The sequence below is a fragment of the Pollicipes pollicipes genome, unplaced genomic scaffold (genome assembly GCF_011947565.3).
Source record: "Pollicipes pollicipes isolate AB1234 unplaced genomic scaffold, Ppol_2.1 Scaffold_3447;HRSCAF=4054_pilon_pilon_pilon, whole genome shotgun sequence".
Taxonomy (NCBI): domain Eukaryota; kingdom Metazoa; phylum Arthropoda; class Thecostraca; order Pollicipedomorpha; family Pollicipedidae; genus Pollicipes; species Pollicipes pollicipes.
The window spans coordinates 11,502,858-11,520,786 of NW_023596297.1; the positions used below are offsets into that span (position 1 = coordinate 11,502,858).

Consider the following 17,929-nt stretch of genomic DNA (forward strand, 5'->3'; position numbering starts at 1 on the left):
TTTCTTTCCCTACACTAACATGGTTCCCACGTCTATGCCCACGCTTCTGTACAGCATGGCATCACAATACAATCCTGACACAATCCTGAAACAATAATGATCCCACACTACAATTCTGTCCGCCGCCGAAGAGTGAGTCACAACACATTTCTGTTCGTCACCGGAGAGTGAGTCGCAACACAATCCTGTCCGCCACCGGAGAGTAGGTCACAACACAATCCTGTCCGCCACCGGAGAGTGAGTCATAACACAATCCTGTCCGCCACCGGAGAGTGTGTCACAACACTAATCCTGTCCGCCACCGGAGAGTGAGTCAAACAACCACCTACGCGCTGCCAATAGTGTTTCTCCCTCCACTAACCGGCTTTCCTCCTGCAGTCCACTTTCCTGCAATCCGATGCTTGGAACAAATACCGGAAGTAGCTCGGAGGAAACCAACCATTTTGACACAGTTTAGCGAGCAGTCGCCCATCAACGCGAGGTTCAGAAATCTTCAATAATTTCATTTCAAACGGGCCAAACCTCAACATCACCATGCGCGCCGACGGCGAGCAGAAACATTTCCATCAAGGTCGGGCCTTTTAAAATCCTTCTAGGAGAGCGACAGCTCGCGGTTGCGGCTATGGTCACTCACTGGGAAACGGAGAGTATGTATCCCCCACGGTCCATTGCAAAAGCATGGAGCTACAAGATGCGTTGATCTAAAAAATACCAGACCCTCCTGACGAGAACAAACAAGGTAATCATTTGTGGAGATCAAACAAGGTGGAATGGCTGTTTGTGGTAAGAGAAGTGCAAACACACCTTGCTAGCGCAGTTACACAACGCATCGGCCGTTAAAGCTGACAGCGGGACACCGTGCTGGAGGTCAGCTGCAACTCCGTGTTCTTTGGCCGCCTGGCATCCGGTTTTCTCGTAAGGATGTGTGTGTGTGTGCGGGGGGGGGGGCGGAGGGGGGAGGGGCAGTGAACCGTTGTGAATAATGTCATTGTGTAGTGTCACTGGTGTATGAACATCAGTGGCGGAAGAAGCCCAGCCGCAATTCGCCTTTGTTGTTGCCTCCACCCTCTATGCACCACGTGATATCAGTCGTGATCGACGAAAAACGCATGATGACGATACTGATGACGGCCCACATTGCTCTGCTGCTAGCCATTCATTCGTAACGGACAGCCTGAAAGCTGTTTCCTTTTCATGCCTCGCTTTTTCCCCTGTGTGTGCAGTCGCACAGCGATAGTCTGGTTCGTTATGCGCATATTGTTGCTAACTTCCGCTTCAGCTCAATCCATTTCACCTGTGGCTTACAGGGAATGTTTCAAGTTTAATGATACTGAAGCAAGCACCAGATATGATGCAGCAGGCTCACTTATAGCTAATGGCAAACTTTTTGGATGGAAATGACTGCTCTAGACAGCGCAATTATCTGTTTTGTAAATATGTTCCTCAGTGCGACATGGTTTGGTTACATCATCGTACCTTGCACAACGCTGTTGTTTCAACGCAAATGTTTCACATTTGGAGGTACTGAAGCAAACATCAGATATGATTAAAAAAGCTCACTTATAGCTAATCATATACTTTTTAAGTGGAAAAGACTGCTCTAGACAGCACGATTCTCTGTTTAGGAAATATGCTCCTCAGTGGGTCGCGGTTTGATTGCGTCATCGTACCTTGCACAACACTGATAGCCAATTGACGGCCGTTATGTCCGCATATCGCGCTCACGAACGCCAGATATGAACACTTCGACAAATACATTTGTATTGGCCTTGATCGCCGCATGGATTACGGAACGGCCGGGTTGGAATGACGTTGTGACTTCAAGAATGCCAAGGCGACTTGGAGATACTCCCCCGATAAAATTTTCCCACTTCTGCAGGCGTGTGGCTCAGAAACTAGAGGGGCTTAGGACTAAAGAACAAGATTGCGAACAGCACCGAAAATTTTCCAGATGGCCATTTCAGTTCAAAGCCCAATACAAATGCAGAGCACTCCCTCTAAGCGCATAGACTTGATTACGACTTTGACTCTCAGCAGCATCGGACAACTTTGAGCCGACTGATTCCGATTGAAAACACGGCAATACTCAATCTTTCTTCACCATTAACGGGTAGTTATGAATTAGCGCAAAGTTAGTACTTTGTTAATAAAACATGGATTTGAAGTCCTGGTCGCAGCTTATGTTCATATGAAATGTTTGTCGTGTAGTATGTAAACCGTGCGATATTTTGCCTCGCATCAACCCGCTGCAGAGCTCATCCATTATTCTCCATACCATATCTGACTCGGGATTGCAGTCAACCCCAACACAAGTCCCTTCGTTCCCTGAGCCTGGAAGCAATGTGTGAGTCGACGTCGGCGCTGGCGGCACGGTCAACCGTATTTTTAGGATCATTAATCAGTCGACTCAGACTGAAAGGAATTAACTGGCAGTCCTTTCCTGACAACACGTATATGTGCAATAAATACAATGTTAGGATATATCGACTATTGGGTATCAAACGAGTGGCCTATGAGAGCCATTTAATGGTCTATCCCCTGGAGTGCTGTCACAGTGATGAGCTATTTGGGCATGGATTTCTTGATTGCACCACATCACTTTGATTCGCAATCAGAGGCTACTCAAAAGTGCGCTCTGCTGCTGTGTCAGGTTCAAAATCAAAGCGATCTGCTGAGCCAGATCCTGAATCGACTTCGCCGAAGCAGAATGAAACATAAGCCTGATACCTTCATGTTTGACATAAATCCCACTTCACTTCACTCAAATTTGCAGGAGCTTGACTAAATGCTAAGTTCTGAGCTGCTCAGTGGACTAATGGTGGGCATTCACTGGACATATGCTCGGAAAAGAATACCGTCATTCAAGGAAATGACCTACGAACAATGCATGTCAACTTGGGATCATTTTGAGAATCATGGCTGCTCGTTTAACTTGGCTGATTGCTGATTGAAGCCGCCCGAATTCCTGATTTAAACAATAACGGATGTCTGCCAATTGAAGCCATCAGAATTCCTCACGAGAGAATATCGGTCATCTTTCTCTTCCCCGACTCTGACACCCCTAAAAACGGTTTGATGTCTGAGATGGTTCCCAGGCCAGCCCGTCTGGACGGCCCAGTTTCGGTGACGGTGGACAGGGCGGCCGGTCGTGTCGGGGCCGGTGACGGGTCGGGGTGCGCATGGGAGCCGGCTGCCGCGTCGGCCGGGCATCTCGCCGGCCACTCGGGCAGCGCCGCCGCCCGGCTCCCTCCAGATAACCGAGTCTAATCATGCAAACTACACGGGGCCGGCAGAGGCGCGCTCAGCGAGCTGGAGCGTGGCTTCGGCCAGCGCTCTCCACCCGTCGCGTCCTCCGTCCAGTGCCGCACGCAAAGGTCGACCCTCCTCCCCATGGGCATCGGGGCGAGCGCGGGGGGAGCCGAACCCCACGACTGGCGTACCTGGACGCGCCTCTGCTGCCGGAGTAGCCTGCGGTCAGTGGGTGTTCGGCCAGCGCCAGCTCGTGGCGCCGCCTGTCGGGCAGGTGTGGAACTGCGCCGGTCGGCGGCCGGCAGTGCGAGCGAGGCGCTGGAGAGGGGTGGACTGTGCGCCGCGGCCGCCGGAACTCGCGTGTGAAACTGGTGGTGTGCGTGCTTGCGTGTGAACAGTGCTGTGTAAGCCCCGGCGAGATGATAACGCGCCGATGAGAGGTAAAGAAATCCGTAAGCAGCTTACCTCGTCGCGTCTTACGCCACGCATCCCACGCGCCGAGATCCCAAACAGTAGGCAACGTTCGGGACCCCTTTTTCTCCCGACCATTAATCGCAGCACTTTCGCCTCCACTTGGCCGTCACGCGCTTCCGCTAATCCCCGCCATCATCCCCAACACTCTCGAGCCGGACCCTGCGACCGGTGCCGGCGCGACCTGAGTCCAGCCCGGCCAGTGCGGCTCGTCTTGCCCGTCACGCGGCGTGGCGACGGTCGGCGGCGGCGCCGCCTGCGCCGGCAAGGTGTGAACGGCTCGCCAATAACAATGCCCACTGCTTTGCATATCAGGAGCCGGATCGACGGTCGGCTCCGCCCGCCGCGGCGCAGCGGCGCAGCAGCGGCGGCCGCGGGTCGCGAACGAGCCGCGCACGACCGCCGCCGCCGCCGCCGTCGGCGGAACGCGGTGCCGCCCGGCCTGCCGCCGCTGCGTCGGGGCGCACGCGCTCGCCCGACGGCGCCGGGTCCGCCCTGACCGCGCGGTCGGCGGCGGACAGGCGGCGTGTCGGCAGTCGCGGCTCCGAACGATGCGGTGCCGACGCCGCGAGCTCCCTGCGCCGCGGGCCAGCTCTGTGGGTCGGGCGCGCCGCCGGCCGCCGACGCGTAGTCACCCAGGCCGCGGTCCGCCGCGGTCAGCGCACGTCGGCGGGAGATGACCTCGATGGTCCGGGCTGGCCGTCTCCGGCACGTGAGAATGTGGCACAGTCGGCTGATGCTCTCCGCATGAAGCGCCCGTCAATGAGCCAGGGATAACCCGAGCAGCTTTTGATTGCGGCCATTAGGGGCGGGATTAGTATGAAACACTGGCGGTATGACCGGGCATACCGCGGCGCTGGCCGCATCACGGGCCGTGATTAGATAGGTACGCATGGCGGGCTTCTGTCGCGTCGGCACCGGGACGACTTTTTACCGCCGAGACGTATCGCCGGGCGCTGTGGCATTGGCAGTGCCGGCGTCCGTTTTTGCCGCGTCTGAGTGGCTTGGCTGCGGCGTGATCTCGGAGAACCGCAGCCGGTCACGCTGAGAACTTTCGCCGCCGTGCGTGACCGCGCCATGTTGTTTCCTCATTGCGGGCAAGTGCGCCTCGTCGGACGACAGGCCTCTTGCGTTGTAATGGACGCCGGCCGGCGAGCAGCATGCATTGCGCTGACAGGCGTTCTGTTTTTCGCTGCCGGATTTTCCTGCTGCGCCGGCCGGCCGCCGGTAAAAGTGAGTTGTATTTGGAGTGGTCGTTGCGAGCGACGGGGTCCGCACCTGCCCGCGGGCCACGGCGTCTGCGGCGTGGGTGTCTTCATCAGACGCGGCTGCCCGCGCGCGCCGATCGGCCGCCATTTACAGCCGGCCCGGAATGGCATCGGCGCGGATCGCGCCGCCGTCTGTAGCATTTTTCTCCTTTCCACAGGGGCCGGCGATGAATAATAGATGAGTGGAGGCGGGCGGACGCTACGAGCCGCCATGGGCGTCCAGAGGAGCGCCCGCGCCACCCTCTGGCTGCTGCTGCTGCTGGGCGGCGTCGGGGTCGGCGCAGAGTACGTGCGCGAGTTCGAGATAGCCGAAGGCGTGCCGGTAGGCACGAGTGTGGGCTTTATCGGCCGGACGAGCGGCGGGCCGCGGCCGCCGGAGCCGCCCTACCTCATCGTGCCCGTGCCCGGAAGCGCCGTGGACGCCGACCTGAACATCGACGAGGGCACGGGCCAGGTGCGGACGCGCGTCGTGCTGGACCGAGAGGTGCGCAGCTCGTACTCGCTGGTGGCGATTCCGCAGAGCGGCGAGAACATCCGCGTGGTGATCCGCGTCAAGGACACCAACGACAACGCGCCCACCTTTCCCGTGGAAACGATGTCCATCGAGTTCCCCGAGAATACCCCACGCGACGTCAAGAGGACGCTCTTCCCGGCGCGCGACCTCGACCTGGGCGTGTTCAACACGCAGCGCTACAGCATCGTGTCCGGCAACGTCGACAACGCATTTCGGCTGTCGTCGCACCGCGAGCGAGACGGCGTGTTGTATCTGGACCTGCAGATCAATGGCATCCTGGACCGCGAGACGACAGGGTCCTACAGCCTGGTGATCGAGGCGTTGGACGGCGGCTCGCCGCCGCTTCAGGGAACCATGACGGTGAATATCACCATCCAGGACGTCAACGACAACCAACCCATCTTCAACCAGTCGCGCTACTTCGCCACCATCCCGGAGAACGCCACCATTGGCAGCGCGGTGCTGCAGGTGTTCGCCACCGACACGGACGTCAGCGCCAACGGCCGAATCACCTATTCCATCAACCGGCGCCAGAGTGACCGCGAGAGCATGTTCAAAATCGACCCGGACACGGGCGTCATCTCTGTGAACCGGCCACTGGACTTCGAGGTGCGCGAGGTGCACGAGGTGGCGGTGGTGGCGCGCGACAACGGCGCGCAGCCGCTCGAGACCACCGCCTTCGTGACCATCAACGTGACCGACGTCAACGACAACCTGCCCACCATCAACCTGATCTTCCTGAGCGACGACGCGTCGCCCAAGATCGCCGAGGACGCGCAGCCCGGCGAGTTCGTGGCGCGCATCTCCGTCAACGACCCCGACACCAAGGAGGAGTACGACAACATCAACGTCAACGTCACGCTCTCGGGCGGCGACGGCCACTTCGGCCTGACGACGCGTGACAACATCATCTACCTGGTGATCGTGTCGCGCCCGCTGGACCGCGAGCTCAAGCCCAACTACACGCTGACAGTGCGCGCCACGGACCAAGGCACGCCGCCGCTGGTGACCGCCCGCTCCTTCGACCTGGTGGTCACCGACACCAACGACAACGCGCCGCGGTTCGAAATGGCAGAGTATCGCACCAGCGTGCTCGAGGTGGCCGACCCGGGCACGGAGGTCATCCAGATGACGGCCGTCGACAGCGACGAGGGGCCCAACTCGCAAGTGCTGTACGCCATCCTCGCCGGCGACGACACGCACTCGGACTGGTTCGAGATTGACGAAAACACGGGCCTGATCACGACACGCACGCACGTGGACTGCGAGACGGAGCCGGAGCCGCGCGTGACGGTCGTCGCCACCGACGGCGGGTCGCCGCCGCTCTCGGCCACCGCGTCCGTGCTCGTCACCATCGTCGACGTCAACGACAACGAGCCCGTGTTCGACCAGAGCTTCTACAACGTGTCTGTGGCCGAGGACCAGAGCGTCGGACACTGCATCCTCAAGGTAGGTGGCACGGCGCCGCGTTCGCTGCCGTCGAATGCTGGAACTTGAGCTCGTGGTACAGAAACAGTGTCGCCAAATAGCGTACCTGAAGGTGACTTTTTGGGTGGGGTGGGGAGGGGAGAAAGAGCTACGTCATGCGTCTTCTTTAATCATGTGAAGTCTGAGCACGTGTAATGAAAAGAGCCACTTTCAAAATGTATGGTGAGGAAGCAATTTTTTATTAAGCTTTTGTGAAAAGTGGAACGACGTAACTGAATATACTTTAATTTCCTCACGTACACGTAACTAAGTGCTGGAGCAAACCTAATTCTTCTGAACGTTGATTCATTCTTCCCAGTTATAAATCAAATGAGCGCTTGTTCGTATTTAGCAGCAGTATGTTACAAGGAGCATACCAACCTCTCACACACACATATACCATCACGTTCTGAAGTGGCCATCTTTCGCCCATTTTGGAACGCTGAAGTCCCTTACGTTAACTGAACGGATGCTTTGTGTTGCGATTGCACGTGTCAGTAAGAGGATTCCCATGTGAAGTGGAACCCGAAGGAACGCAGGAAGCACCTGGATTCCCCAGATTTGTAATCTCTGGCGATCAGCGGCTGACATGATAGCAGTGCATCCCTTCATTCAGGAATGGTTTGTCAGGTGACAATGCCGGTGCCCGCTGTCCGTCGAGCCTTTCTTCGGCAGGCCGGGTTGAAAGGCGCCCTCGGCACCTGTCACAATACGCCGCGTCGCGCGGGCCGTGTCCGGCCAGCGTCCCCTTTGTCCGCCGTCCGTGTTCTCGGCCCTCGGTCCTGTGGCCTGCTCCGCCCGGGAACGTTCCTCCCTGGCCTCTCTCCCTCTCTCTCTCTCTTTCGTCTTCGCGACGGACAGTGAGCTGTCGTCTCTCTCCGCCTGACACTCCCATTCGCCTCTTCTTCTTCTCTTTCTCCTTGTCCTCCTCCGTATCTCATTGTCTCCGCTTCTCTCTCGCTTCCTATCTCTCTCCCGCTCCCTCCCTCACCTCTCCCTCACCACCCCTCCCCTCCCTCTATCTCACCAGCGCCCGTTGGCGGGCCGCGCGGCCGGCCGGCCGCATTCCAAAATGGCGCCGGTCGGGCCGGTAAACAGGCGATCGCCGGCGCGCTAAAAACACTGGGCCGCCCGGCCCGAGGGTGGCGGGCGCGGACCGCGGGCAGGGCCGGCGCGCCCGGCTGCCACGTGGCCACCTGCTGGCTCGGCCGCAGCCGTGCGGGCCAGGCCGGACGCGACACGGACCCGGGCGAGGCGGCCCGGCGCACCTGCCCGATCGGGGACGCGTCGTGCCGCCGCGCCGCCGTGCCGTCTTCGCCGCCGGCGACGATGCGCCGCTCGCCGCGGCTGTTTTGCCCGGACGAGCGACACGGGGCGTTGGATTGAATGTGCCGACGGCGGTGCCGGTGCCCTGGCGGCGGAGCGCACTCAGGGGTCGGAGCAGTGTCGGGGGACGTTTTCCCCGTGTCTCTCTCGCGTTCACGGCCCGAAGAACTGTTTGCGTGTTTTCGTCACAGTCCGGCAAGACCCGCTCGTTTTATTTGAAGTATGATTTGTCTGGAATGGGCAGCCTTGGTCCCACCGGTGTTCTCAACTGAATTTGCTGTGTCTTCGCGCTAGTCAATTCTACCTCCGGACTTCGAACCGCCACCGCTCCGCGGAGTGCGTCCGGCGGGCGGACGTCTGTGGACGCCCGCCCGCTCCGAGGCCCGAGCTCCACTGGTCCCACCCTGGCCGCGCCCGTCCGACCCTCCAGCGCGGCCCCGTTCGTCCAGCCGCGCGCGGTGTCGGGGCCGCGCGCCGGGCTCGGCCCGGCCTGGACACGACGCTGGTCGCCAGACACCGTAATTAGTGGCGGGACCGGGCCGCGCCGCCCGGCCGGTGCGAGAAAGCCGGCGCGCGCGGCGGGGGACAGTGGTGCTGTAGTTCGTTAGTTCGGTCAGACGCTCACGAATGTCGCGGGCGCCGGCGAGCCCATCAAAAGTAGAAAACGAAAAACGGATGTGCTGGGCTAAGCCCGTACGGGGCGCCGTGGCGACTTCAGGCTTTTCACAGAAGTGGAGTATGGCGCTAATTCACAAAGTCTCTATTGGTCTCTTGCAAGCCCTTTTCCTCACACATCGGCGTGGGTATTAGTCTAACCAAGATAGACGTTGGCACTTCCCGACCATGGACTAGGGGCACCGGGTTCATGGTCTTTCAACCAGAAATGGACAGCCAACATACCACTTATTCTTGTTTCAGACCAGTGGTGCTGTCCGACTTGATGAGTCCAGTGTCATTGGCCTCGCCCGAAATTGCTACGATGAGCGCTGGAAATATTCGTGATTATCTGTCATTACTGAACGATGCACTCAACATGTCCTGTGCTTGGCTCGGGTTGCGCCCCAAAGTGTTGAACTGGTCTTCCATCGTGTTCAGCGTGTGCCATTGGCCGGTTTGCCACGTGGTATCAGACTTGTCAATGAAAATGCGTTGCAGGCAAGACACACTGCCGCAGTATTAAGGATTACCAGCCCTTGCCCAGACTGCTGGAATTCTACCCATGCAGGCTATGGCTATCTGCAGCTGGAAAAAGTTGACCTGCGGTCGTAAAATACCGCAGTTTGAATCCATACTTAAATCGTGTTTTGCGCTCGAGGCTGCTTGATTGGCTCACAAAGCTGCGACAGAGGCGGCCACCGTTTACGAGTTTTCGCGGAACAAATGCCGGACTCCCGCTACAACCGTGCACAATTTGGATTATTCGCGGCTGGACCGTTGCACGCTGGCAACTTCGCGGGCCATAGCTGGCGTTTTATTGTTTGTCCGGCGGGTTGGAGACGTTGCAGGCAATGCGATGACATTCCAGTGAAGGCGCTGTTGAGGTGACGTGTCATTTAGCGTGCTGAAAACCATTCATCCACCTGTGCATGTATAAGCAGTGCTGCGTTAGCACACGTTACCGCAAACCTTGCCAGCTGATATTAAAATGCGATTAAACGGCTATATGTACCACCCCGCACAACCAAGTTATGTCTCTGCACGAAATGTGCATTTCTTGGCAAGCATATTAAACATTTATTTTGGTAAACCGAGTTTATGCACATCGGTATAAATCTTACGCAGTTCACGAACATGAACTTCATATGTGCCAGTGGCAGTGCCACCCGCTGCATTTTAGAGCACATGTGTGACGTCATGGGGACGTGTCACTCTGAAATCGATCAGCTATGCAATATATCATTGCTTGAACATGTGTTTATGTTGAACTGAAAGCTTATCAGTTCATGGGTGACAGTCAGTGTTACCAAGTGCCTAATTATGCGTCAAGGTACGTTGACCTGAGTTTTACGAGCCGTTGTGGAGTGGGATTGGGGCACTCTGCACGCTTTGATCTGGATGAACATGTGCACGTTGTGCTGATGGTAGATGTATCTAATGATGGATGAAGATTATCACTGCAAAACAATACGCCACATTGTTTTCTAGCTATGAGTGAAATGATTGGTAGTTGTAATGGTTGGATGAAAATAAGATAACTTTGATGTTCTCGGTCCATTTTCGATCGAATGGCGCAAGAACATTAAAACTGTGTGTGTTTGATTTAATTCATTTGGCAGTTATGCAGAATAAACTGAGTCTTTTAGAACGGAAGGGGAGGCACGTCGTTCTACATCCTTTACTGCGGAGAGCGGCGACTGCAAAGATCACGTCATTGCCCAAGAGCCGTGGTGAAACCGGAATCAACTGGATCACCTACGTGGGAACCGAAGGCACTACCCCCCCCCCCCCCCCCCACCATTACACCCCCAGAGAATCAACTCAGTCTCCTAAAGAAGCTGAGGGTCCACAAAGAGTTAAGATTCAAGTCTTTGAAGGAACTAACTTAATGGAATTTGATCGATGATCGATGAAATTAGTTAAATTGTCCAGCACGCGGTCTTGTTTATGCGCGCCCAAAAGAGGTTAACTTCATAAGACATAGATGAAAACATGTCAATATGGAGGGCCTAGGTCTCTTGCCATAACATCGCCTATAAACATGTAAGCAGGAAGCGAGTTCGAGCATCACAGAGCGAGCGGGAGATAGACACTTAAAGACAACCTCAGGCCATTTCTGAAAGAGCGACGAATCGCTACATTGCCAGCATTCACGGGAATGACGTGAGACCATCATTACGGAGCATTTGTCTGTTTAGCAAGACTCAGCACCCTTGGCTCTGTTCTCCCTGGCCTGTGCCAGAACAAATGCTGCCGACTCCCTAGTGTCCTGTGAACATGTCGCGCATTTAGAAGCTAATGCAGCCGACCTGGTGCCGGGTTTTATGTCAGTGAATGTGGCCTGGGTCAGCACTTTCCTCAGAGCCAACACAGCTGTCAAAACGGCGGAGGCACTCGGGCCTCGGCTTCAAAGAAGGCTAGCACTGCCTGCTCCGCCGACATGGTGACTTGTTGCGTGACATAAGGTGTAGCAGTGGGATGTTTCGGCGCGTCTTTATGATGGACTAACCTTAAAAGAATCGTGGCTCAGCAGGAGAAAAGCTGAACTGAACTTCCGAAGCGGCTCTCTGAAAACATCACCGCTTTGAAACGTCATGAAAGCGGACAGCTTTGTGTGTGTGATCGGAATGGTGCTCCGATGCAGGGGTCGGTTGTTGTCGTTTGTGTTGCGTGCGACCAATTACTGTAACTTTTGACTTTTTTCTCGTTCCCCTCATTCGTATGAGCGAGTTTCTCCGCTTTCGTCATTCAAGCTTTCCCCAACATTGAAACGGCAAGCGATTCTACGCCGATGTTGATGACATGATGTCATATGCTGTGGAAACTTTCTGGAGGTCAAGACCAGACTTGCAAATCAACAGGGCCTAGATCACTAACTTGATTTTTACAAAGAAGCGACGAAATGGGCCAGGCTACATGCAACCCAAGCTTAGCGATTGCGAAAATTTCGAACATCGTTGGCCCTCGGTGAACCTCCAGTTCCCATATGTTGATATTTACTTATTTCTCCCACTTTTATTGGTCTGGTCACTTTTATTTTACATGAGAAATGTGCTCCAAATATTTTCAGTTAGTAACAATTGCTTATTTCCAAGTGTTGCATTTCAAGTTGGCTCTAAGAAGTCGAGCTAATCTTCGTCTTATAACGACGCCAAAGTAGGGGAGAGTCAAATATGATAAAGCAGCATATAAGAGCATGCACACGTCGTTTTCGTTACTTAGCAGTGCTTTAGCGCTTCAATCGCATTGCATCAAAAATAAACTTAAGTCTTCAGCATAGTGGCACTATACGAGCAATAGCTGTCTGTTACATCAAATTTCCGATCAGAGAATGATTTCTCGCTCATGCTGCAGTTTGCAAGCTGCAGTTTGCGGCATCTAATGATCCCTGAGTAAACTGAAATCGAATACTAAAGGGAGGAGCATTTTTTGCAGATGCAGATAATCTACAAATGGTTTTAGCGTAATGCTACCTCTCAGCACATAGTCGTGCGCACAGTTTTAGCAGGATTGCAGTGTGCTTTCGTGTGGATAATAAATGCGTATCTATCCGAAGCTTAGGGGATCAGTACCCAAATGCCAAGGATTTGTATCGGCTGCCGCCAAAGATGCCTAAAAAGCCAAACCGCTCACGTGTTGTGCACGGAATCCCAAGCCGTGAATGTCTGTGTTGAACCAAAAATTTTGGCCAGTTCATAAGTTTTCTAGGCGACATAGCTTTGCAAACTAAGTTTGCGCTCTTACCCCTACTCGTGGTCTGCGTGCTGTTCCTCTGCGCTACACTTGTTTGAACTGTCTTTCTGGCTGCTCGATCCATATTTACGAATTATTTTGTCACGCATTTCGACGCACAGGGAGTGCAGCTGGTGGATGATCCATCCGACCACCTAACAATCCGTATTTATCCACCATTGGGGCTCCGTAAACCAGGCCACCGTGCTTGTGCTGTGATATTTTCTTGGATAGTTAGCGCTCTAATGACGTGTCCGCTTTCCTGTAGGTATCAATTAGGCCATCAAAATATGCGCCTCAGACCTGAATGTATGACGCATACCACCCGACTACAGCTGCCGAGATTAGCCATGGCATATTTAACGTGATCTTTCTCGGTTGTACGGCCAGCTTCATGCAGCAGTTCGCTTGCCTATGAACAGTATGCGTTTGCTAACTGGCACGTGCCTCAGAAAATCTCTAGAAGGATTTCGTTTTTCAGTCGGCATGCATTTATTCCTTTAAAATGATTGCAGAAATAGCGCGGTACATGGATCGTATGCAGTGGTAGGTTCCACGCTGCACATGGCTGAATCTATACTTTCAACAGAACTCATAACATTTGGTAGTCTGCAGCAGCAACTTCCTGTTGATGGCTGTGCATTGCTTTTAAAGACTAGGTTAGACTGACGCGGCGCTTCATTTGGGTCAGCTCCAAGTACATCCCTGGCGAGAACCAAGTGTTATTGAGATAGAGCTTTCGCAGAAGTTTTCCGTATCTCATTATGGTGTGTGGGAGCAAGATGTGAGTGAGTTGTACGACCCTTAGAATTAAGGATTGATACACGACACGACGCTTGCGGAATTAAATCTGCCGAAAACGTGTGCTCTAATTCTAAACATGGGGCCGCCGCGTGCGAACTTCTGACATGCATTATGTTGTACAGCGATAATTACATTTGGTGTATCATCAGTGGCGCAGAGCATTGGCATCCCCGGAGGCTGATGGCCAGCATAGCTCCAACATTAATTGCTCCGTTAATCCCGTGGTTGCGGATCATTTATTTTTGCAACACTTGGTCATGCCAGCCCGTAACGATACCGCATTTGAGTGCCCAAGTTTGCTTTCCTTCGCAGCTGCTTAAATGTCATTTGTATGGACGATTTGTTCGGAAGCCCCGAGCCAGAAGTTCGGCAGCGCGGGTCCTGTCGTTTGCAGGGCGTGGATGTCGATGGCCTTTGCCGGACGGGTCTATCCGCTGGCGAGCAGTTGCATTCATCATCGCTGCCCCTGCAAGCGGCCATGTGCCGGCCGCCAGGTCAGGCGAGGTCAGCGCGCCGCGCCGGAGTCCCAGCGCCGGCCACCGGCCGCCACGCCGCCCTCCGCTTCTTTGTGAGCAGAATGGAATGCAATAGCCCGCGGGCGTACAGTCTCGGCGCACGTACAGCCGCTGACAGCGCGCCATGCAGCGATATTCCGAGAATCGACAGCGGCCCGGGTCGCGTCTGAATGAGCGAACGGCGGGCGGCGTGGCGTCCAATGCTTAGCGACAACCGGCGTGAAAGGCCGCTTTGTTGTGAGTTGTCTCGTGCATGGAGAGCGTCCGCGGTCGACAAGGGCTCCTCACAGCGGCGGGGATTAGTCGACCTCGCCTGGAATGCCACCCGGGCGAAACCGGTCACCGTGTGCGTCCCGAATATGTTGGATGCCAAATGAACGAACCATTTCAGGAATTGTGGCTCGGGTGGTATTTTTGGAGCGAGCCTTTCTGAGTCGACGAGCTGCGTGCGGCGCCATGGCCATCTTACGCAAATCGGCCTCAAGGAGCCGAAAGCCACCTCGACAGGGACTTAAGACGTCGTTCTTCACTGTAAACACTCTGGGCTGAGTCCCTGGAATTCCGTTATGTTCATCAACCCACAACGACCCGGGCTTCCTCACAACGCGTTTCGCGTTTTCAATGTCTAATCACCAGGTTTCCCCCTGATTATTTTTGAGCTTACCTTACATGTGTGTTACTTTTATTTTTGAACACAGTCGGCGGAAATCCCTAGCATTGATGGCTATTTTATACCAGACACCATCGTGGACAAACCAGAAAATGCGCAAACGACCTACTTCCAGGTAGACACTGCTGCTAGAAGCATTATGGGATGGTGCCAACGGCCAGTAAATTGCAGTGTGTGGGGGGGGGGGGCATTTTGGGTAGATCCTTCACATGCAGCACATAGTTTTTATGCTTAACTTAAAGAGCATTGTTGGGACACGTGACACGTGAACTGAGAGCATTCAAAAGGCCGACTGACCACTCAGCACGAAAGCGCAGCGTGGTGCTGGCCGTCGCGCGGCCCGCTCCGCCCAGCGGCAACGGGCGGGGATGTTGGCTTGTGCCAACATGCAGTCTCGGATACTCTCACCTCGAGCTGCAGTCTCTGAGCCGATGATGATGATTTGGGGATTTAGGGCGCATCGACTGCTAAAGGTCATGCAGCGCCCATAACTATCGATTCATGCAGAGCCGTCAATCAGAGAAGTGCATCAATCAGGTCACCCTATAGAGCCATGATGATCGGCCCTAGCATCATGATGAGAAGATTACAGGAAAATCTATAGCGCGAAGGAACTGGAGCACTTTACCAAACCCGACGATGTTCGAAGAATCCCCTAAAAAATCGCATAGCGTTCGACTCTGGACGTGGCGTCCGAAAAACTGCGCTCTCGTTGCCGTAAGGTGGCGGCAAGCGACCAGTACGTGATGCACGGTCAGTGGATCAGAGCATCGACCGCAGCATGATCTGTCGCCAGCCAATAGCAGGTGACGGTGCGTAGCATATGTGTGACCTATGCGTAACCGGCAAAGAGCAACTTCTTCCACCCTATTGTCCCGAAAGCACGACTGCCATAATCCAATGCGGGGTTTCACCGACTGCAGCTTGTTGGCGCTCAGCGAGTTCCAGTAGAACTGCCATCGCTTCTGCATAAACAGCGACACTGCGGGGTACATGTCTTGAGCAGGTAGTGGTGTTATAGGAATTCTAGTCCCTGTCGTAGCGCGCTTTGCTGCCGCGTCAGCAAGATCATTTCCGCATATCCCCACGTGACTTGGGATCCAGCATAGAACGACCGTTTTTCCTGCTCGATCCAGTGAGCTAAGACGAGATTGAATGTCCTGAACAAGTGGATTCGACGGGGAGAAGCCGCTAACAGCCAGCAGGCTGCTCAAGGAGTCGGAAAGAATTAAATGCAGATTGCTATCGTCCACTTCAATGAAACAGAGAGCTTTGCTAATGGCTATAAGCTCGGAAGTGTAGACCGACGCGTGTGAAGGCAGTGTGAATGACCGTGTGGTCGATCCGCACACAAAAGCGCACCCCACACCTGCATCCGTCTTCGAACCATCTGTATAAGTCATCTTGTACCCGTCAAAGGAGGCCATGTGCTCTAAAGCTGCGCCTTTGAGTTCCGCCATGAGGACATGTTGCTTTTGCATATTTGATAGAGAGACATCCACTCTTGGCGATGCGTCCCTCTATCACTCCAACTTTTCACCGGCGGTAACTTTGTATGCTTGGGGGGGGGAGGGGGGGGCGGGGGCACTCAATGATGTTTTGAGCCCCTCTATGCTCTTCTGAGCCTTGCCTTTTGCGTATGAGCAATAAAGAGACTATTGAGTCAATACAGCTCAGCCAGTATCTAAGTTGCTAGTACACTAGGTACCTAAACGCACCACTATCGATATCATCATCATATATCCAACATTAGCACCAGCATATCAGCTTCAAATATGAGGATTTTTGTCAAGATTAAAGCAATTCTGGAACCCGCCGGCGAGTTTTCTAAATTTTAATTTTGTCATCAGGGACGCAAGACAAAGTGGTCATAATGCGGAGAAATTAAAGATTTGGAGACGGGATAAGCCAAGTTTAATGGCTCAGCTCCCCACTGATTTTGGAAAGCGACTCCCTGGGCGATACCGTGCTGCGAGTGCACATCAGTGGGTTAGACTCCCCTCGCCCATCTCCAGGACCGGGCACAGCTCTCCCGATCCCCCCGCGCGCCAGACTGTCATCGCCGGTGTTCTGCGCGCACGTTGGAGTTAATCTTTGCCTCTACTCAGTGTCGCGGAGATCGGCCGTTTGCTCGCGCGTCAGCTCACGGTCGTTAGTCCGCCTCGGTCAGTGTCTGCCGCACTCGTCTGAGCGCCATTGTTCGCCTCCGTGGCGCCGGGAGGCCGCATCACTGGTCGCACCTCGCGCCGGCCGGAGCTCCTCGGCCGCCGCTCCAGCGGGCTCCGCCGACCGTTACCCGGCCGGTCGGCGAGTGCGTGGCGTTGTCTCCCGCCGGGCGGCCGGCCGCCGCGGCCCCATGCAATATGCCGACGGACAGGTAAACAGATTGCGGCTCGTGACGCCGCCGCGCCGGCCGCTACGATCACCAATTAGGTCGTGATCGGGCGGCGCGGCCCTCCATTCCCCGCCGGCCGGGGCCGCGCCATTTTTGTCAGAGATGGAGCGCTGGCCGGCATTCCGTGGCAGCGGCGGCGCGGGAGGTGCCGCGTCGGGCCACGCTCGGGTCGGGTCGGGCGGGCGCCGCCGCTGCGGCGTGGTGGGAGGCGCACGCCGCGCCGCCGCGCCGCCGGCCGCCGCTCGCGCCGGGAGACTCCCGCGGGATGAACGCTTCCGCACCCGCCGTCACGACACCCGAGTACGCTGGCAGACCATGACGGCTTCCCAGCGCAGGCTTGTCTGGTGGTGCGCTTATCGCCCGTGTTGATCCCCGCTGGGCTGTGAAAAATCCGTGGCGCTATCGTGAAGTCCAGCACGCCCGGCTCCAGGGCCAGACGGTATAGGATGTCGATGCTCATTTGCAGGCAGGTTGATGTGAAACCCGAAAACAAAGCAAGCTAACTCCACGGCAGATGAGGCATTGGAGATAGGCAAGAAAGCCTGTAGAAGCATGATTCTTTCACAGCATTGCAGTGAGCCACTCATGGGTAAAAAAGCATCCGCCATTTCGTGCCAATGGGCCTAATGAGGCATGCAGATCTATGTGCCCCAAATGTTGCATTTCTTTGATGTGCTGTTTCTGTGAGAGAGCCGGGTTTTTCGAAGTGCGTTTTTGTGCCTCACAATGAGGATGATGCGTCTTCATTTACCGCGCTTGTCATCTCTGTATGGCTGGATGACAAGCTGGACGGTAAGCCTCCGGTGCCGGGCGCAGAAGGCCGCGCATCCGGCTCGAGTCCTGACGCCGCCAGAGGATGCG

At 55.4% G+C, this 17,929-nt stretch overlaps 1 protein-coding gene across 1 annotated transcript in view; it reads left to right on the forward strand.

Annotated features, from left to right (window-relative positions):
- The first annotated feature begins 3,566 nt into the window (after positions 1–3,566).
- LOC119091400 (protein dachsous) overlaps positions 3,567–17,929 on the forward strand; it is a 56,842-nt gene continuing 42,479 nt past the window's right edge. The window contains exons 1-2 of the mRNA XM_037214179.1: positions 3,567–3,689; positions 5,147–6,951. Of these exons, the coding sequence (XP_037070074.1) occupies positions 5,167–6,951 (1,785 nt within the window). The 5' untranslated portion in view covers positions 3,567–3,689; positions 5,147–5,166. The remainder of the gene's footprint in view (positions 3,690–5,146; positions 6,952–17,929) is intronic.